This window comes from Pipistrellus kuhlii, unplaced genomic scaffold (genome assembly GCF_014108245.1).
Source record: "Pipistrellus kuhlii isolate mPipKuh1 unplaced genomic scaffold, mPipKuh1.p scaffold_m20_p_3, whole genome shotgun sequence".
NCBI classification, from domain to species: domain Eukaryota; kingdom Metazoa; phylum Chordata; class Mammalia; order Chiroptera; family Vespertilionidae; genus Pipistrellus; species Pipistrellus kuhlii.
Genome location: NW_023425529.1, coordinates 167,047,969 through 167,070,391, shown reverse-complemented (window position 1 = coordinate 167,070,391; position 22,423 = coordinate 167,047,969). Strand labels below are relative to the sequence as shown.

The 22,423-nt window shown below is 37.8% G+C and overlaps 1 protein-coding gene across 5 annotated transcripts in view; it reads left to right on the top strand.

Moving 5' to 3' along the window:
- Positions 1 to 22,423, top strand: part of ADAM9 (ADAM metallopeptidase domain 9) — a 98,304-nt gene that overhangs the window by 59,605 nt on the left and 16,276 nt on the right. For 2 of the 5 annotated variants that reach the window (XM_036455202.2, XM_036455200.2), the window contains 4 exons: positions 73 to 178; positions 1,808 to 1,991; positions 20,905 to 20,985; positions 21,240 to 21,345. In XM_036455202.2, coding sequence (XP_036311095.1) covers positions 73 to 178; positions 1,808 to 1,991; positions 20,905 to 20,985; positions 21,240 to 21,345 — 477 coding nt within the window. Of the gene's footprint in view, positions 1 to 72; positions 179 to 1,807; positions 1,992 to 16,341; positions 16,469 to 20,904; positions 20,986 to 21,180; positions 21,346 to 22,423 lie in introns of those variants that run through there. The other 3 variants (XR_006742999.1, XR_006743000.1, XM_036455204.2) reach the window with 3 other exon arrangements.

Below are 22,423 nucleotides of genomic sequence, written 5' to 3'. Positions count from 1 at the left end.
ATCATAGGGAATACTTTTATTTCTGAAATAAATTGCCAGAACTTAAACATTTTTTTTTTTTTAACATTACAGAAGCCAAGGCTGCCCCGAGAGATTGTTTCATTGATGTGAATTCTAAAGGTGACAGATTTGGTAATTGTGGCTTCTCTAATAATGAATACAAGAAGTGTGCCACTGGGTAAGTGTTGGGAGGTTATAAAGGAGAATGAATGATTACAAGACTAGTCATGTTTTGTTTTTTGTTTTTAAATATATTTCATTGATTTTTTACAGAGAGGAAGGGAGAGAGATAGTTAGAAACATCGGATGAGAGAGTCATCGATCATCTGCCTCTTGCACGCCCCCTACTGGGGATGTGCCGGCAACCAAGGTACATGCCCTTGACCGGAATCGAACCCGGGACCCTTCAGTCCACAGGCTGACGCTCTATCCACTGAGACAAACCAGTTTTGGCAACTAGTCATGTTTTATAACTCCATGTGACTGCTAACTTTCTCCCCCTTAAATACCAAACTTTTCAAACTTACAGTTTTGCAACACAAGGTTTCAGGGAGACTGAATAGAACTGGTAAAATTAGTCACCCCTTTTGACATTATCTGTCTGAAATCAAATGGTTTTTAGAATCTTTGTTTATCTATGTTAGGGGTGTCGAACTCAATCAGAGAAGGGGCCAAAATCTAAAATCCAGCCTAAATCGCGGGCCGAATGGTTTACTGAACAGTCATAAACTGTCATTGTGATGGAAACGCAGCGGAGTGCAGTGATGACAGAGTGGTGCGGGCCACATTGCAAGGCCTGGCAGGATGGATTTGGCCCGCGGGCCTTGTGTTTGACACATGTGATCTATGTACTACACTGGAATCACAAATAAACACTCTTCCTCCTCTTTCTTCCTTTCATTAAAAGGTTGTGTTGCTAAATCCATAGAAGCACAAAATTAATTTTATATTTTATTATGTTTTTCTTGTTCTATAATTTAAAAGTGATAAGTTAAATAGGAAATTTCAATACAGCCTTATAAGAGTTGATGTTAGGGGTACTTAGTATGTTATGAAAGGACTTGGAAGGGCATTTAACTCACACAGCCTTGGTGTATTGATGAGCCATGGATTGAGTCTTCAAGTAAGTAACTCAGAGCCAAGCCAAGAAAGGTGGAGTCCTTTCTTATTTTACATTACATAATCTAATTTCCTTCCTGTCATACTTCTTTAAAGAAGACACAGTTGAAATTTAAAAAATATATATTTTTATTGATTTCAGAGAGGAAGGGGGGGGGAAGAGAGAGAGAGAGAGAGATCAATGATGAGAGAGAATCATTGATTGGCTGCCTCCTGCATGCCCCACCTTGGGGATGGAGCCCACAACCCAGGCATGTGTCTTGACTGGGAATTGAAATGTGACCTTCTGGTTCATAGGTTGACGACCCACCACTGAGCCACGCCGGCTGGGCACAATTGTATTTTGATGTAATTCTATTATTTTCTACTTGTAAAGTTATATCATGTTTATAAGAAACTTTGTTAGGTTTTTTTGAGCCCTAGATAGACAGTGAGGAGGGATTAGGTGTGCAAAAAGGAGCATCGGCACCGCCTGGCACCCTACTAATTTGCACCTTAGCATCCATTTACCTCTGCTCTTCTCTGCCGTATTTAAAGAGAGCTGGTTTGATTTCTGTTGCTCTCACACACTCTTTCTGTTGAGATTCCTTTAAGCTAAATAGCAGTACACTCTATTTATGTACATATATATAATATTTCTATTGTATCTATACCGGTGCATTTTACATTTATTTTTCTGTCTTTATAGAAATGCTTTGTGTGGAAAACTTCAATGTGAGAATGTCCAAGAGATGCCTGTATTTGGAATTGTGCCTGCTATTATTCTGACCCCCAGTGGAGGCACCAAATGTTGGGGTGTGGATTTTCAGCTAGGATCAGATGTTCCAGATCCTGGGATGGTGAATGAAGGTACAAGATGTGATGTTGGAAAGGTAATTAAAATGTTTTCTATTTATAAAGAAAAATTTTAAATATTGTTACGCAAAGTGATTGTTTTTTTTAAGATTATAAAAGAAATTATGTTTAGTATGGAGATTTGGGAAAATATGAAGCCATCAAGAACAAAATTAAGAATAGTTATGATTTTTCTATCCAGATTTCTTTCTTATATTATCACCTATGGTTTCCATATTGCTATATGCTGTGCATTTATCCCTCCCCTATTGATGAGCATAATTTATTAGTTTGCCCTTATTGGGACACCAAGTTGATTTCCAGGATTGTGTGTGTGTGTGCATGTGCATCCACGTGTGTCTCTGCACTAGAAATCTCAGAGTGTTTGTCCTGCCCATGCTCCCTGCTATCCTTACCAGAGCTGTTTGGATCAGATATAAGCTAAGAGTTAGCCAGCCTCTGACTTAATGCCAGTGATGCCATTTGAGAAGATGATCTTGTTTGGAATAAGTAATTAAAGAACAGTAATTAAGAGTAGGACAGAAACTGTAAGAATTCTTTGAGAGTTGCCATGAAGCAGAGCAGGGCTGGAGGTTTATGGTAAACTTAAGCCATTTACACAAGATATAAGGATGTGGGAGTATTGAACAAGGTGAAGATATCAAGTATAAAAGAAAAGAGGAGGAGGAGAGAACATAATTGACTGATTATGTGGCAGGTGAAAAGATACGGTAGACCCTCAAATTACTTTAATTTCTACCAAATTTTCAGTTCCAGTTCAGTTTCCCTTTTATAAAAAGAGCCTTATATTTTTGTTCTTTTCCTTTCCACTACATATACTTGATTACTTAGTAATGATAAACAATAATAAAAAATGGCTTTATAAATAAAAATTTCAGAATTTCTTACTTGTCTTATGAAACAATAGTGTGCATACTTTTAAAGTTTTAAATATATTTTTGCCAAATTTCTCTTTATAAAAGTTTTTACTAGTTTACCTCCCAACCAGTTTTAAATAAGTGTTTTAATTCTCCGTATGATAGTCAAGATTAGCTTCTATTGTTTTAAAGCTTTTTATTTTACTCTTTCTTAATTATTAGTGATGTGTAATTTTTTGGTGTCAATATATTTATTTGTGCTTTTCTTATTGATGTCTTTGTCCATTTAAAAACTGGTGTGTTTTGGTCGAAACCATTTTGGCTCAGTGGATAGAGCGTCGGTCTATGGACTGAAAGTCCCAGGTTTGATTCCGGTCAAGGGCATGTACATTGGTTGCGGGCATATCCCCAGTAGGGGATATGCAAGAGGCAACTGGCCGATGTTTCTCTCTCATAGACTTTCTAGCTCTCTATCCCTCTCCCTTCCTCTCTGTGAAAAACCAATAAAATATATTAAAAAAAAAATTGGTGTGTTTCTCTTATCCTATCTAATAAAAGTAATATGCAAATTGACCATCACTCCAACATATAAGATGGCTGCCCCCATGTGGTCAAAGATGGCTTCCCCCATGTGGACACAAGATGACTGCCACAAGGTGGCCAATAGGGGAGTGCAGTTGGGGGCGATCAAGCCTGCAGGGGAGGGCAGTTAAAGGTAAACAGGCTGGTAGGGGAGTGGTTAGGGGGTGATCAGGCTGGCAGGCAGAAGCGGTGAGGGGCAATCAAGAAGGCAGGCAGGCGAGCAGTTGGGAGCCAGCAGTCCTGGATTATGGCTCCAAGATTGGAGAGGGTGCAGGCTGGGCTGAGGGACACACATCCCCACGCACAAATTTTGTGCACCAGGCCTCTAGTTGATTTTATAATTTGACTGGGAATACAGCTAGCCTTCGAAGGTTATATATGATTTTAGCTAATGGGTTAGTTAGATAATATTTTTTATTTAATGGAATATCCTTTTAACCCTAATTAATAAGAATTTAAAAAGAATAGATTTAAAATTTTACTAGTTTAAAAAATCAGCTATTGAAATAATACTATTTTTGTTTTGGTCTGTTGATGTGCTGGGTCATATCAATAAAATCCCTAACATTAAATTGTCTTCATATTTCTGGACCAAATACTGGTAACATTGAATTTTTTTGTAGATATATTTCTGGATGCTATGTGCTAGTGAGCATATTTTTATATGACTTTTTGAATTTATGAAATTTTACTCTATGAATTATAGTCAGTACTCTTAAGTCTCACAAAAACTCAGCTAAGTCTGAATTAAAGCATAAAAGGAAATTTATTTATTAAAAACAAAATCAGTTAAAGAGATTTGGAATCCAGAATCCCAGATAATGTTCTGCAGTTCTTTCATCATGTATCTTTCATTTTTGCTTTTTCCTTGTTGGCCTTCGCAACCCCTGCCCCCTTCCCCCAGCATTATCTATAATAATAAAAGCATAATATGCAAATTAACCAACCAGCAGAATGACCGGACAACCACGCTATGATAAGCACTAGTGCCAGGCCAGCCAAGGCAGGTGCAATGCAATCCACTATCGCCCCACAGAGGGAGGCCCAGGCCACTGGCCACTGGGTTGATTGATTGGGGGGACTCTGCAATTGCCCCAAAGAAGGAGGTCCAGGTCACTGACCGGCGTGCTACGGCGGATAGGCAGGGCCTCCTACTGTGGGGCGACCGATCACAGAACCTTGGCCCTGCAGAGGGAGGCCCAGGCTACCTGACTGGTGGCACTATGGCAAGTGGGTGGGGCCTCTCTCTGTGGGGCGATTGATCTCGGGGCTCCAGGACTGTCATAGGGCCTTTAGTTGAGATATAATTGACATATAATATTGTATAAATTTAAGATGTACAATGTGATGATTTGATGCACATATATATTGTGAAATGATTACCACAATATGGTTTAACTTATCCATCATCTCACATGAATCAATTTTTCTTGTGTGCGGAGTCAGAAACATACCCTCTTAGCAATTTTCAATTGTATAATACAGTGTTAACTATAATCACCATGCTAATTATTAGATGCCCAGAACTTACTCATCTTATTATAACTGGAAGTTTGTACTCTTTGAAAAGAAAGTGGATGACTACAGAACAATAGCCCCATTCTAAAACATTCCCGAAGGACAATGGTGAAGGAAAATCCTTCCAGTGGACAGAATTTCAAGAAATACAACAGGTTGTTCTCTGGTAGGTTTGCTTGGAAGGAGAAATGGCCAGACATGCTTTACACATCCAACACCGCTTATTGAAGAGACTGTCTTGACTCCTTTGTATACTCTTCCCTCTTTTGTCAAATATTAATTGAGCATAATGGCTTGGGTCAATTTCTGGATTCTCTGTTCTGTTCCATTAGTCTATATGTCTGTTCTTATGCCCGTATCAGGCAGTTTGAGAACTGTGCCTTGGTAATATAGCTTGATATCTGGTATTGTTATCCCTCTAACATTTTTCTTCTTTCTCAGGATTGCTGTGGCTATTAAGGGTTCTTTATGTTCCAGATGAATTTTTGGAGAGTTTGTTCTAAGTCTTTGAAATATGCCATTGGTATTTTAATGGGGATTGCATTGAATCTATAGATTGTTTTGTGTAGTATGGACATTTTAATTATGTTGATTCTAACAATCCATGACATAATACCCTGTTTCCCTGAAAATAAGACAGTGTCTTATATTAATTTTTGCTCCCAAAGATGCGCTAGTTCTTATTTTCAGGGGATGTCTTATTTTTCCATGAAGAAGAACACGGTACACATTTATTGTTAAATGAAAATAAAGGAAATTTATTACCTGTATATGGTACGGTAGTACGGTAGTTGTCAACACAAACCAGACAAACTGTGAATCCTACAGTATCAAGAATTTACTAATTTATTCAATGACAATCATGTCATCATCTTCTGGAACATCATCATAACAATCCAATTCCTGAATTTTCTGGTGAATTTCTTGTGACTCCATTTCTTTCAGAATCAGTGGACCAAATCTCTCATGTTTAGCCTAGGGGGGGCCTTATTTTTTGGGGGATGCCTTATATTTCACTCAGAAGGAAACCTGTAAGAAGGTCTTATTTTCGGAGGATGTCTTATTTTTGGGGAAACACGGTATATTCTTCCACTTGTTTATGTCTTCCTCTATCTCAGTGGTCAGTAAACTCATTAGTCAACAGAGCCAAATATCAACAGTATAACAATTGAAATTTCTTTTGAGAGACAAATTTTTAAATTTAAACTATATAGGTAGGTACATTGTTATTAACTTAATTAGGGTAATTCTAAGCTGGCCTTAGCTAAAAACTCAAGGGGCTAAAGAGCTGCATGTGGCTCGTGAGGTGCAGTTTGCCGACCACTGTTCTATCTCTTTTTTCAGCATCTTGTAATTTTCTGAGTATGGGCCCTTTACCTCCTTTGTTAAATTTATTCCTAGGTACTTAATTTTTTTGTTGCAATGTAAATGGGATTTTTTTTTTTTTTTTTTTTTTTTTTTAGTTTCTCTTTCTGTGAGTTCATTATTGGTGAATAAAAAAGCCATAGATTTCTGGGTGTTAATTTTGTATCCTGCTACATTGCCGAATTCATTTATTAAGTCTAGTAGTTTTTTGATTCTTTAGGGTTTTCTAAGTACAGTATTATGTCATCTAGGAATAATGACAATTTTACTTCTTCGTTTCCAATTTGGATGCTTTTTATTTTGTGACTCAGTTTTTATTTTTATTTATTTATTTATTTATTTTTATCCAGGTTAGATTTTTGTTCACTTGACCTAGAACTTTTCTGCTTCTACAGATCTAGTATGAATGTATTCATAGGTATTCTATCACGTTCACTTTTGGGAGCTCCATGATCAAATATCCAACATTATAAGCGGTGTAAAAGAGTCAGACTATTCTGATTGTTGCTTTCACTCTGCTTTCTTTGGTTATGACTTGCCCACATTGGTTTTGGCACTTGGAGCCTGCCTCTTGGCCCCTGTTACCCAAGATCCTCCTTGCGTCTCATTTTTCTCATTCATTGACCACAGTTCTCACTGTAAGGTCTGTTCTACAGAGAACAGTGATCACAGAGCTCTTCAAAGGTGTTAAGGACCCCTTTTCAAGCTTATTTTTCACAGTTACGGTGAAAGGTAGGTCTTCTGGATCATTTGAGTAAGGTCTTAAATGGCAAATCCTCTCTAACGTCCCAGTCTCTTTAAGTCTTTAAATTGTTTCTTTTACCTGAAACGAGGGCAGATTCAACATTTCCAACTCACTTCATGGGCTTTTGTTCCATTTAAAAATACATAGTTTCATTGATTTTTAGAGAGAGGAAGGGAGAGCGAGAGTAAGTGAGAGAAATAAAGAAAGAAGGAAGGGGAGGAGATGGAGGGGAGAGGGGGAGGGGAAGGGAGGAGGGAGAAAGAAAGGAAGGAAGAAAAGGAAAGGAAGGGAAGGGAAGGGAAGGGAGGAAGGAAGGAAGGAAGGAAGGAAGGAAGGAAGGAAGGAAGGAAGGAAGGAAGGAAGGAAGGAAGGAAGGAAGGAAGGAAGGAAGGGAAGAGAGAGAGAGAGAGAGAGAGAGAGAGGGAGAGAGAAGGAGAGGAGAGGAGAGGAGAGAGGAGAGAGGAGAGAGGAAAGAGGAGAGGAGAGGAGAGGAAAGGAGAGGAAAGGAAAGGAGAGAAAAGAAGAAAGACTGGTTTGCCTCCTGCATGCTCCCTACCAAGGATCAAGCTGGGAATTAAACCAGAAACCTTTTGGTACACAGGATGATGGCTAACCATCTGAGTCACACAGGCCAGGGCTCTTTTTAGTACATTTTCCAGGCAATTAACCAACAAGCTATCACACAGTTCATTCTAAAACCCTATCCTGCAACATTAAATGCAGAATCTCTACTTAGAAAACCCATATCAATAAATGTAGCCTGATTTAATTTTATGTTCTTTCTTCCATCATCCAACACCCTTAATATCCATTCCCATATATGCTGCCTGGATTTCTGTCTGTATACTACCTAATTACAATATAAAGCTCAAGTATTTCTTTTGGTATGTAGCATACTTCTTCTTGGGTAACACTTTGCACCTCATCTTTAGGGACCTGTTTCTACTTGAGTCTAGTCATAGATTTGGAAACAAAGGTGGTGGGATGAGTCCTGAGGAGAATCAACATTGTCTTGCGAGGCAACTCCCTCAAAAGAGGCTGGTACAATCTCCTCTGGTAATGTATTATAGCACTAATCCCTAATCTTGGGAGTGGAAAGAACTCCCTTGAGGGTAGGGAGACCACTCCCCCTGGTAGAGAAGCCTCATCAGAATTTAGGGACACAATGCCCCCTGCATGAGATTAAAATGGAATAACTTTTAGTCTACTAAAGGAAGGCTAGTTGCAACATTTACAAATGTCAACAAAATATCAGCAAATAAATGTTATCAGCATTTGCCTAGTCCTCTAGGTTGGAAATGAGAAGATAAATTTTTTGATATATTCGATCATCCTTTTATGAAATGCCTGAATCCCTATCCTAATTCTAGTACACTGTTTCCCTGAACTATAGATGTGTTTGCAGCAGTGGGAATGGCAGCAACCTTGGTACTTAATTTTTGGCTAGGAAAGAATTCAGAGCCAAAACTCAAATGATAAGATAATATTTATTTAGAAAATCACAGAGATAGGACAAGTAATTCGTAGAAGAAATGGGCTTAGGAAACAAGTTATAGGCAAAGGAAGGGCCTCAGAAGTAAAGGTGACATGTCTGGGCGTGCTCACAGGAGCGAGAGGGTGCTGGGTCCTCCTGCCTAAGGGTTTTAAGGTGGACATTTTAGGGGAGGTCTCGGGGCGGATCTCAGTGGAATATTCAGCAGCTTTCTAGGTGTTAGGAGATATGTGTTGAAGGAGGTATGCGTGAGCTGAAAGGGGTAAAGAATTATGAATTTATTAGGTCATTTGGAAACCAGATGGGTTGAGCACTCCAGGGATGGGGAGATAAGAGATTTTAAAGGATTCTAGGTGGGCTTTTCTGGCAGGAAATTCTCTGGGCTGATGGGAATGCTGGACAAGTAGGGAGGGGAAAATTACTGACTGGTCTTAGCTAATGGAATATGGTCTAAGCAAAAGGGAATGTCAGCTGGGAAATTATCTAAAGGTCAGTTTCCCAGGGGAGGGGATATCAGTTCGATTATTTGATCAGACCTAACACCAAATATGCCCTTTCAGAGTCTAGGTCTCCACTGATTGATTGGTTATTATCTAATGCAGCTGCTCCTGGGGTCAGCATAGGTGTCACTTGTATGGTTTGCTGCTTTTCTGGGACTGAAGCTATGAGGCCTAGATGTTACTCTAGGGAGGGGGGGTCCAAACTGCATGACCAGTAATATGCTAGGGAAGGGAGGTCACCCTAGAATGAGGTCCCACTCTACAATTGTCCATTACCAGGCCCCTGTGGCTTTCTACCCTAGTGACCTTCTGTATCTAGGCCATTGTCCTTGTTCTGCTTGTGTTTACCACAGATGGATTATTACATAAAGTTAAACAATTCTCTGAGGAAACTCAACAAAAAGACAGAAATAAGAGAAAGAGAGAGGAAAAAAAAAAAGCCTGTGTGGGTCAAATAAAGATTTTTAAATTCAAATAATTAAAATTTCTAATTTAGAGAAAGAAAACAAGGAAAGTGGGCAATTATGAAATTCCAGAGTACTTGTGAAGAAAAATCTCAATAGCTTCCAAAACAAGACAGATAAACATACAATCAAAGACTTCTCAAAATACATCACATGAAAAAGAATAAAGTTGAGAACTGAATTTTGGAAGACAAGGGAGCAATGCTCTCATGTTTCTAAAAGATTCTCAACCTAGAATTATGCATACATAATCAAGTGAGAGGGCACAAAAAAACATTTCAGAGATTTACAGAATATGAAAAGTTATCTTTTTAAAAATCCTTTCTTAGGAAATCATCTAACTGTAATGTTCCAGCAAATGAGGAAGTAAATAAAAAAGAGAGAGATTTGTAATCTAGGGCAGCGGTTGCCAGCCAGTAGTCCTCAGGCCATGGGTGGTCTGTGAGGTCCGAAAGGTTGATCTAGGACATAGAAGTATGTCAAAGGGAAACTCCAATACAACAGCAGTGTATCAGGCCAGGAGAATAATGAATATATTATAGACTGGGGCAAGGGAGGCCCCAAGTTTTTAGAGAAATAGGAAACTTGAAAGAGGAAATGACCCAAAAGGCCAATTGTGTCAGAAGAAAGGCATGTGTTACCTGTAGGAGGGAAAAAAGCTCTATTAGAAAGAAAACGTAGTCCTAATATTTGGCTTTGAAATCAACAGTGTTTTGTCTTAATTATTGGTAAGGGATACTTATTTCCCATTTCCTTATGGATTAATTTCCATTAAAATAACATTTCTGGGTTTTTGAGTGACATTAGCAACATGGCTGAGTAAGAGGTCCCTCATTTGTGTTTGCTTAATAACAGTAACAAATTGGCATCCATGAATGGACAGAAATACCTTAATGAGAGCTGTGGGATCCTGCACCATACATCAGGAGATCTGGGAGGAGTCTTGCCCAGCTTGTGTCAGATAATAGGCGTACCAAGACCTCCTCCTGGATGTGGACTCTGCAGTGGCTCTAGCCCTTCCAGTCACAGTTTGGAAGCCTCTGGAAAACAACATCTTAGTCACTCACAGATAAGAGAGTCTTTGCAGAAATCCAGGTTTCTAGAGGAGAAATTTCAGCACAGTGTTGGAGCCAAAAAATATGAGTTGAACATATTGGAGAGGGTAAGAGAAACAATTTGATTCTGTTGTAAGTGGTGGTAATTGCACCAGTTGCCTGACTGTTCAGCAACCTCAGTACTTAGGTTCTGGCTAAGAAAGAATTCAGAGCAAGACCCAAACTGTAAGATAACATTTTGGGTAAATTATAGTGGTTGAAAAAGTAATTCCTAGAAGAAATGGGCTCAGGAAACAAGTTATAGAGGTAAAGGAAGGGCCCCTGAAGCTTGGGAGTTAGGAAGCTAAAGGTAACGTGCCTGGGGAGGAGGGGGAGAGAGAAGGGAGAGGGAAAGGCACGGATTGTGCTCCTGGGAGGGAGAACACACTGGGGCCTCCAGCCTAAGGGTTTTAAGGGCAGATTTTAGGGGAGGTCCCAGGGAAAGATATTAATAGAATATTCAGCAGTTTTCCAGGTGTGTTCTTTCAGATTTGTGGTCTCTGTTGATTGATTGGCTGGTACCAGGGCAGGGCCTCATTATTCAATGCAGCTGATCCTGAGGCTGGTTTTGTTGCTTATCTGGGCCTGGATGTTATCTCTAGGGAGGAAAGATCAGGGGGTCCAAACCACATGACCAGTGATATGCTAGGGAAGGAAAAATCACCCTGGGGATGAGGTCCCACAGTACAATTGATTGTCCATTGCTAGGTACCTGGGGCTTTCTATCCTGGTGACCTATACCTGGCCCATTGTCCTTGCTCTGCTTATGTCTGTCTAACTGCCTACAGCAGTTCTACTTGTGGGAACCCCTTTCACGACCTGCGTGGTTCAGGGTTCTCGTTCAGGGTTTGGGTTCAGGAGAAAGCCGCACACAAATGAAAAGAGACTTGAAAAGTATTAATTTGGGAATATTTGGGTCCAGGAGGGAGCCCACCTCTAGTGGGAGGACTACTTTGGTGCTCTGGCCTTACTATCTTTTTCTATTGAGACTATTGGATATACTCATAGCTTTTGGGCAGGAAACTCCAATAACAGAAATTTACATAAGACAAACAGAGGTGGAGGCTGCTTCAGCTAACAATGTTTCAACTAAACAATGAGCTAACTAGCTCTGACCTTTCAGAGCAATGAAGGTTGTTGACCAGTTTTCCTGGTTTTCCTGTCCACATATTTCTATTAATGATCGGTTTCTGGCATCTACTTATATCATTCCTTACCCAACGTGGCACAGTTTAGGACCAGGAGAGACCTTTTTAGCTCATGATTTCTTCCAGGAGGGAAATGAGAGCACCTGGCTTCCCCAGCTGTGCACTGTATATTCTTTCTTACCCTACCCAATGTACTGAGGTGTGAACTGCATGACTGAGGGGTGAGAAGAGGCTAGGAGCTTAGGACTTGTGGAGGACATTAAAATAATGCAGTTCCTACTAACTATTTAGCAGACTCCACAAAAGGCCCATGCACAAGTGCCTGGGGATGCCTTGCCTGTGCATCCCTCCAAGTGGTACATGGGCACCCCATATGCCCTCCTGATTGTGGTGGCAAAAGTGAGCCTTTGAAGACAGCTGGTAAGCAAAAAACAAAACAAAAAGAAAGAGAAAGGTTGTCATCACTTGGCTTGGTGTTTTTCAAGATCTAGAGAAGGTAAGATGGCCTAAGAATTCTACCACAGAGGGAGCAAGAAGTATGGAGCAGGCATATTTGTAGGAGGCTGAGAAAGTCTCAGGATGCCTAGCTGGGCTGAAGAAAGGTATTTCTTTCATGAAAGCAGTTAATAAAGATTGGAGGAGTTGACTGCTACTTCAGATGTGAAGACAGCAATCCAAAACTTCAGATCCACCAAAGGATTACAATAATTTCAGTAACTGGACCCAAAGACATAATGATATGTGATTTACTAATGAACTCAAGTAGTTGTTTTTAAGGAAGTTCAGTGAGCTACAAGAAAACATAGACAAATTAGCAAGATCAGGGAAACAAACTTCTAGAGTGAATTTTGTGCATCGGGCCTCTAGAAACATGAATAAACTGAAAAGTTTTAACAAAGATAGAAATCATGAAAAAATCATATACTAACAAATTGGATAACCTAGAATAAATGAATACATTTCTAGAAACTTATAATCTACCAAGACTTTTAATCTACTATTAAATCATGATGAAATAGAAAATCTGAACAGACCAATAACAAGTAAGGAGATTGACTCAATAATCAACAACCTCCCAACAAAGAAAAGCCTAATACAAAGTCATTTAACTGGTGAAGTCTACTAAGAATTGAAAGAAGAATTAATGCCAATTCTTAAACTCTTAAAAAAAAAAAACCAAAGAGGAGAGCACATTCTTAAATTTGTTTTACAAGGTCAGCATTATCCTGATACCAAAACCAGGTAAGAACACTCAAGAAAAGAAAAGTTACAGTTCAATATCCTTGATGAATATGCATGCATAAATTCTCAATAAAATATTAGCAAACTAAATTGAACAGCACATTAGAAAGATAATACATCAGGATCACATTGTATTTATCTCTAGAAAGTAAGGATGATTCAATACAAGCATATTTGTAAATGTGATACATCATATTATTAGAATGAAAGATAAAAATGATTATCTCAATTGATACAGAAAAGGCATTTGACAAAATATGACATCTGTTCATGTTAAAAACCTTTCAACAAACTGGGTAGAGAAGGAATGTACCTCTAGACACAATAAAGGCTAAACTGATAAGCCCACAGCTTATGTCATACTCAGTGTTAAAAGGTTGAAAGCTTTTTCTGTAAGTTAAGAAACAAGACAAGGGTGCCCAGTCTCACTACTCTTATTTAGCATAGTACTGGAAGTTGTAGCCAGATCATTCAGGTTGGAAAAGAAGGCTTCTAAACTATAAATAAAAATTAACATTGTTTTTGTTTGCAAATCACATGATCTTTTATATAGAAAATTCTATGGAGTCCACCAAAAAACGCTACCAAAAATCAATGAATTTGGTAAAGCTGCAGGATACAAGATGAACATATAGAAATTACCGTATTTTTCGGACCATAAGACGCACTTTTTTCCCCCCAGAAGTGGGGGGAAAAAGTCCCTGCGTCTTTTGGTCCAAATATAGCCAACACATATACTTTTAAAAAAAAGTTTTTTTACTTGCCCAGCTCTGTGTGGTCTCTGTGTGCTTGCCCGGCTCTAAAATGGTTCTAAATGCTGCTGTTTACTTTACAGGGTTGATTACATGTGTTTATGACTGTGATGTTGGGTTTTAATGCACATAAAATATTTTAGGACACTATTTGTTTCAGAATCTTTTTTTCTTCATTTCCCTTCTCTAAAAACTGGTGCGTCTTATGGTCCGAAAAATACAGTAGTTGCATGTGTCTACATTACAATGAACTATATGAATGATAAAGAAAACCATACCATTCACAATAGCATAAAAAATGAGATACTTATGAATAAATTTAACTAAGGAGGTGAAAAATCTGACCACTACACATTCCAAGACTTTAATGAAAGACATTTAAGAAGACATAAAATACAGGCATACCTCATTTTATTGTGCTTCATTTTATTGCATTTTGTGGATATTGGTGTGGGTTTTTTGTTTTTGTTTTTTACAAATCGAAGGTTTGTGGCAACCCTACCCTGCATTGAATAAGTCTAGAGACACCATTTTCCCAACAGGGTTAGATGATGATTAACATTTTTTAGCAATAAAGTATTTTTAAATTAAGGTTTGTATATTTATTAGACATAATGCTATTAAACACTTAGTAGACTACAATATAGTGTAAATATAACTTTTATATGCACTGGGAAACCAAAAATTCATGTGACTAGTTTTATTATGATAATAACTATATTGCAGTGACTTGCAATTAAACATGCATAACTTCTAGGTGTGCCTGTAAATGGAAAGATAACCCATGTTTATGGATTGGAAGAATTAATATTGTTAAAATTTTCATACTATCTAAAGTCATCTATACATACAATAAAAATTCCATTAGCATTTTTAACAGAAATAGAACACATAATCCTAAAATTTGTATGGGATCATGAGGATCATAAATAGCTAAAGCAATCCTAAGAGAGAAGACCAAGTTCAAGGCATCACAATTTCTGGTCACTATATTACAAAGCTATAGTAGTCAAACAGTATGCTATTGGCATGAAAATAGACACCTAGACCAACAGAACAGAATAGAGCCTCAAACAAATCCCCACATATATGGTCAACTAATATTTAACAACTAATTTTTACTCAATGGGGAAAGGTCCATCTCTTTAATAGGTAGTATTGAGAAAATTGGATATTTACATGCTATTAAGTATTTTAATGACTCCTATCTTTCACCACTTACAAAAATTAAAATGAATTAATGACTTAAACATAATACCTGAAACTAAATCTTTTAGAAGAAAGCATTGGGAGTAAGCTCCTTAACATTGGCCTTGGCAATTAGGTACATTTTTTGATGTGACATCAAAAGCAAAAGCATCAAAAGCAAAAATAATGAAGTGTTATATCAAATGAAAAAGACTCTGTATAAGATAAGAAATATTGAACAAAATGAAAACACAACTTATGGAATGTGATAAAATATTTTAAAATCATATATTCAATAAGGGGTTAATATCCAAAATATGTAAGGCACTTATACAACTCAATAGACAAAAACCAAACAATCTGATTAAAAATGGGCAGAGGATCTCTGAATGACATTTTTCCAAAGAAAATAACAAATGACCAACAAGTACATGAAAAAGTGTTCAGCATCTGGGAAGTGCAAATCAAAACCACAATGAGATAATCACCTCATCTCTATTATACTAGTATAAGCTAACATTAAAAACAAGAGATAAGTGTTCATGAAGATGTAGAGAAAATGAAACCCTTATGCATTGTTGGTGGGAATGTAAATTGGTACAGTCACTGTGGAAAAAAAATTCAAAAAATTAAAAAAATTCAAAGTAGATCTTTCATTTGATCCAGCAATTCCACTTCTGGGCATATATATACAAAATAAATGAAAATAGGATCTTGAGTTATCTTCATTCCTATGTACATTGCAGCATTATTTACAGTAGCCAAAATGTTAAAATAATCTGTATAGTGGATTATTATTTATTTATGAGAAAGAAGGAAATCTTGCTATTTGAGGCAACATTTATGGACCTTGAGGACATTGTGCTCAAGTGAAATAAGTCAAATAGAGAAAGAAAAATTAGTGCATGATCTTACCTTTATATGTGGAATATAAAATGACAAAATCACAAAAATAGAGAGTAGAATGGTGGTTCCCAGGGGCTAAGGGTTGTGGTGGTGGAAATAGGCAGATGTTGGTCAAAGGGTACAAATTTCCAGATATAAGATGATTAAGTTCTGGCATCTAATATCCAGCATGGTGATTATAATTAATAATATTATATACTTGAAAGTAACAACAGAGCAGATTTAAAATGTTCTCACTACAAAAAAGAAATGATAATTATGTGGAGTGATAGAGGTGTTAAGCCTACTGTGGTAATCATTTCACAAAATATAAGTTTTTCAAGTCAACATGAATATCTTAAACTCACACACTGTTATATGTCAATTATAACTCACAAAGGCTGGAGAAAAATAAATGACGCTCCCTGCTTCTCCTTTACTTCACTCTGAGAGATGCAGAGTGACTGCTGCAGTTGATGAGTTTGAGAAGACACTGGGCAGAGGTGGCTCAGTCTCTTCTGTCTTCTCTTTTCAGATCTCCCTGTCTGCAGAGAGGGTGCAATCTGGTCTGCTCTCTCAACCATGCAGTACATTTAGCAAGGCAGGCTCTGCTTCTGTGGGGGGAGGCCTGTGGTTGTCCAGAGCAGCCTGTGACTAGGCAGGTAAGTTTGATTTTGGGGTGCAGAATTAGGAAGCCCAGTTCATTATTAACTTAAGTCAGGTTAGTCGCTGTATTGATAATAAAGATAATCCTTTGATCTCCAATTATCAGCTTCCCCTGTCTGCCTTCACCTAGTTATGAACTTGCTCAGGTAATAAGAGACACGTAATGTATTGAGTGGATAATATCCCAATTATGGTGTACATAGTAAGCAATATTTAGTTTGAGAAGGTGAAGGAGGGACATTTGGGTTGGTGTTAGAAACCAAAATTCTTACCTATTATAAGGATATTAATTGATGATGTCTAAAATAGAGAAATCAAATAATAGGATACTAATTAAAAATAGGGAGAGAATTACCCCCCAAGGAAGGGTGGTTGTCTCTAGACTGCCAGGAAGGCAGACTGGATGGAAATGGATCATAGGGTTATTTCATCATAAGCACTTTTATCACTACTAGCATTTGATTTTTTAACTATGTGCATGTATTGAATTTAAAAAAAAAAACTTACATGATAAAAATGAAGGACAGCTGGTAGCCTATTCTTTAGAAGTGATTTTGGGAGTGTTCTGTCAGTTTGACTAAGATCAGAACATCGATGACATTCAGTGACTTTTGTTGACATTCACAGGCTGAGGGAATCTCTTGTGGGAAGAATTCATGACAGTGCTGATACAATTTACTGGAATGCATGATTACTTCAAAATCTACATTACCAAAATTGTGAGATTTTTCTCTGAAGCTCTTGCTATAAGGGGGGGTGGGGGGGGGAGAGTGCTGATTGGCTGGTTTGAGAATTATAACCAACAAAATATGTCTTTTTCTAAAATTAAATTTATTGGGATAATGTCTATAGTAATAACAGGGTAATATGCTAATTAGACCAGACATCTTCCAGATGTCATTGTGGACATCCTTCCTGATCAAGCTGGGGTGGGGGGGGAAGCCAACCAGGTCCCAGGTGCCAGAGGGAAGCCAACCGGGGTCCTGGGTGCCAGAGGGAAGCTGGTGCTGGCAGCTGCGGGAAGGAAGGCCTACTCTTGCATAAATTTTCATGCATCGGGCCTCTAGTTGGTTCATAAGATTATATAGGTTTCAAGTGTTCATTTCTATGATACATGACCTGTATATTGCATATTGTGTCTATCACCCAAAGTCACCATGTATTTGACACCTTTTAGCTTTTACCAACCCACTCTTCCCTTTGGTAACCACCATACTCTTATCTGTTTTTATGAATTTTTAAAAACTTTATTCATTTGTTGCTTTCAGTTTTATATACTATATATGAATGAAATCATATGTTTCTTAATCTTTTATGACTTATTTTGCTTAATATTGTCAAGGTCCAGTTATGTTGTTGTAATTGGCAGTGTTTCATCTTTTCTTAAGGCTGAGTAGTTTTCCATTGTATATATGCACCACTTTTTTTTTTTTAAATACATTTTATTGATTTTATACAGAGAGGAAGGGAGAGAGGTAGAGAGTTAGAAACATCAATGAGAGAGAGTCATCGATCAGCTGCCTCTTGCACACCCCCTACTGGGGATATGCCCACAACCAAGGTACATGCCCTTGACCGGAATCGAACCCGGGACCCATCAGTCCTCAAGCTGACGCTCTATCCATTGAGCCAAACCGGTCCCAGCTATGCACCACTTCTTATGCCATTTTCTTTTGTGATGTAAGAGAAGGCAAAAAAGTCTTACTGACTACAAACATGACTATTTGCTTTGGAAATTGGGCATGTTTCAAGTTTGGTGCTAAGTTTAATATTTTTGCTCATTTCTTGGAATGAAATATCCAGGTTTAATGAGTTGACCCTGTATGTTCATTTTTGATAAATGTGCATTTGAAGATAGTTATATGCTTATAACATACTATTTGATTATTACATATTCAGATCTTTCACATTCTTATTTTGCCATCTAGTTTATTTTTTAGTAGCATCGAACACTCATTTACATTTGCTCTCACTTACTTTTGAGAGTACTTCTGTAGGATAAGATTTCTAGTCGATATTTTATGTAAATTAAGAGATATGCATTTAAAATCTTATAGGCACTGCCAATTTACCTTTCAGTAAGGTGGTAACTTCCATTCCACTAGTTGTATATAAGGGTGTCTTATTTTTTTTCTCACACTCTTGCTAACATTGTGTATTTCTAATCTTTTTAATTTTTTTGACATCCTGACTAGGTGACAAAAAGCCTCTGTCAGAGCACAGCCAGAGCCTTGCACAGCTCTGCTGGTCTGAGTTGTTCTGGGTGACTTTCAGTCCATGTATTATCCTAAATTCTCCCATTAGACTTTGCCAGGGCTGGTTCCTGCTTGGACCTTGCCCACTGTACTACTTTTGGGAACTTAGTTCAAGTTCCTCTTTAACAAGTGTCAGAGACACAGGTCATTTCTCAGTGGCGGGGCAGATGGAGAAGCCATGATGAGTTGTGGATATATAAGAATGAGTCTTTATTGCAGAAGCCAGTGGCCACATAGCCATCAGATAAGAACAGTCCTCACAGCAAACTACAGGCAGGCAGCCGGACACCAGCTGGCATACTAGAAGCAGTATCTGAGCTCCCTAGCCTCTCCTGCACACATAGGAGCTACTTCTCTGTGCGTATGGCCTCTGTTTCTCTGAGCTCTCTTCTTCTGCTCTGCTGCTCTCTCTCACAGACTTCTCACTCCATCCGACCAGCTGTAACCTACTTTTACACTATTTAGACAAAGAAGGCTTCGTGCCAATAGTTACATCAATCATATTGGCTACAGAAGGGCAGAGTGTACCGTGTGTCCTTGCACCTGCTCATGTATCTTGGCTTGATTAGCATTCCCAGGCTCAGAGTCCTTGACATCTTGATTAGGCTCATGCCAGAGTAGCATTTGGTCATTCTGGTGTATTGATAACAAGGCCTCTCTGCTCCCATTGGCCTTGACTATCCGGGGACCTGGTGTGGTTCCCACAGCCTCATTGTTTTATTTTGCATTTTTTTTCTTGGGCATCTTTTTACATTTTTATTAGCTCTATTGTATTCTTTTTGTGTTAAGTCCATATTCACATATTTTTTCTTTATTTGTGGGGTTTTCATTTTTTATTGTTTTTAAGAGTTCCTCACATATAAAGAATGTTAATTGTCATTTATGTCGCAAATATTTTTTACAGTTTCTCATTTATCCCTGCCATAAAGAAACTTAAAACTATCAGTTTTGTCTTGGTTTTATGTTATGCTTAGAAAAGTCTTTTTGTATCCCAAAATAATATAAATATTCCATTTTCATTTTGTATTTTTATAAATTGGTTGGGCTTTGGCTCTTATTGGCACAGTTGAATTTGTTAATGTTTCATCCTATTTATATGATCTTACTTAATGCTGTGTTAAAAAATATTTCCTACCTTATCTTACTCTCTTCCTGGATTGCAAAAATTGTATGTTTGTGGTGTGTGTGTGTGTGTGTGTGTGTGTGTGTGTGTGTGTATGTGTATAAGTTCAGTGTGACAGTTACTTAGTTACTTATCTTTTTTCCCCTTTAAAGTACTTGTGGCTTTTTTTTATAACAAAAACACACACAACATATTAATATATTTTCCCCACCTACATCAAGAATAAAAATAGTATCTACTGATTTCTCCCAGGTAAGATAGAGCATTGTTGCTTTCAAACCCCTACATGCTTTTTTGTTGTTGTTGTAAAAATATTGATTTAAACTCCAGGTTAGTACTAACATATATAGATATATCATTATTGTCATAATATATTAACAGCATTTATGTACAAGAAGGATAGGAAATGCTTGGTATGTGTACCTATGCTGACACACTGATAGAACCAAGCACCAAACATTGTGTACAGCAGTAAAATAGGATGGGTTGGATCCTATCTGGCCTCTGCTAAAGGCTAGATTCTGGCACTGTGAGCAGGCTTTTAGTTTGGTGTTACTTCAGACATATATATTCTTGATATATTTACTCAATACTTTTATTTAGGAAAGAGGCATAAACATTAAGAGTGAAAAAAAAAGTGGAAGAGGAGAACTATTAAGCTTATTTTTTGTGGTCCCGGGTAGTACATCTTTGGATACAAATTTAATGTCCTGAAATAAAAAAATGAGAAATTCTGTAGTTTTCTTTATCTGAACATTTTACTTAGGATTTTCACATCTATTTTAGTATGAAAGGACATATTATAGTTTTATCATTGTTTTGGCCTTTGTATCGTCTTTCCCCTTTTAGTTCAATTAGTTATATGTCAGTTAATTAATTTTACTCACTTTTCTCCATTTTCAACTACATAATTTAGGAATAACTATTCCTTAAAAGTTTGACAGAGTCCCTAAAAATGAAATTATCTATGCCCAGGTCTTTTTTTTTTTTTTCTGGCTAGTTTTATTAAAGTGTTCAATTTTTCTTTACTTATTACTTCATTTTTTCCTCCTAGATCTGTAGAAATTTCCAATGTGTAAATGCTTCTGTTCTGAATTATGACTGTGACATTCAGAAGAAGTGTCATGGACATGGGGTGAGTCATGTTCTCTTTTGACTTGTTCATGGAAGTAATGCTGTTTAATGAGGAATGCCAGTAAGGGTTATGTGAGACTTCCTAAGATTTTTAAAATTTTTGACTGGGGAATTTATATACCTGATACATTTTTATTTTTAAAGAGTATCTATGAATGTGCATGAATTTAGTTCATTCTCTTGGTTTCCATTCTAGAGTTCATGATTTAGAACAACATTCACAATTAACTAAGTAGTGTTTTGTTTGTTTTGAAGGTGTGTAATAGCAATAAGAATTGTCACTGTGAAAATGGCTGGGCTCCCCCAAATTGTGAGTCTAAAGGATACGGAGGAAGTGTGGACAGTGGACCTACATACAATGGCAAGTAATATAGAAGAAAATTAGTGTGATCTCCCAGTGTTGTATGTCAGATATTGGGAATCCTTATACCTCTCCCACACTTCTCACATCACTTATACATTTGTTGGTTCTGCTTCCTAAATTTTCCACAGATATTCCCATTTCTTTCATCCCTTTAATTAATTACCTTTAATTTCTTGCCTGGTCTTACATAATGGCCTCTTAACTAGGCTCCCTCTTTCCTATCTTGCTTCTAATCCACATTCCACACTATAGATTTCAGTGTTTTCCTTCAAGAATTCAGTTTTGATTATGCTAGTGTCTTGCTTGAAATTCATTGCTTCTGCATTGCTATTAGAATGAAGTACAAAAATCCTTAACATGGCTTAAATGCCCTGCATGATTTTTCCTAGCTTTACTTTTCCAACCTCATTTCACTATGCTTAAGACATTGTAGCTTCTTTTATTTCCTCTAATAAGCTATTACTCTCTTTTACCTCTGGGCTTTCATACCATATATTCACATGAGAGGCCCAGTGCATGAGATTCATGCACTCAGAGTGGGGTTGGAGGAAGAGGGGGGTTCTCTCAGCCTGGCTGGCATCCTCCCACAGACCTTAGGGAGAGGGCCTAAGCTGTCAGTCAGAGACATCCTTAGTGCTGCTGCAGAGGTGGAGAGGCTCCCACCACAGCAGCAGTGCTTGTCAGCTGTGAGCCTGGCTTCTGGCTGAGCAGCACTCCTGCTGTGGGAGTGCACTGACCACCAGGGGGCAGCTTCTGCATTGAGTGTCTGTCTCTGGTGGTCAGTGCACTCCTACAGTGCACTTCATAGTGACTGGTCATTCTGCTGTTCAGTTGATTTGCATATTAGCCTTTTATTTTATGTAGGATTGTTGGAACTTGGCTAATTGCTACTCAGATTTCAGTTTATACCTTATTTCCCCTAGGAAGTTTTCTCTGACTGCCTAAATGTGAATTAACATGTCCTTCCTATTCTCTTGTTACTATAAGCGCTGTCACATACTAATAAGTAATAAGTAATTACTATATATACTACTTATTTTTATTCCCTTATAGACTATGAATGAGCTCTTTGACA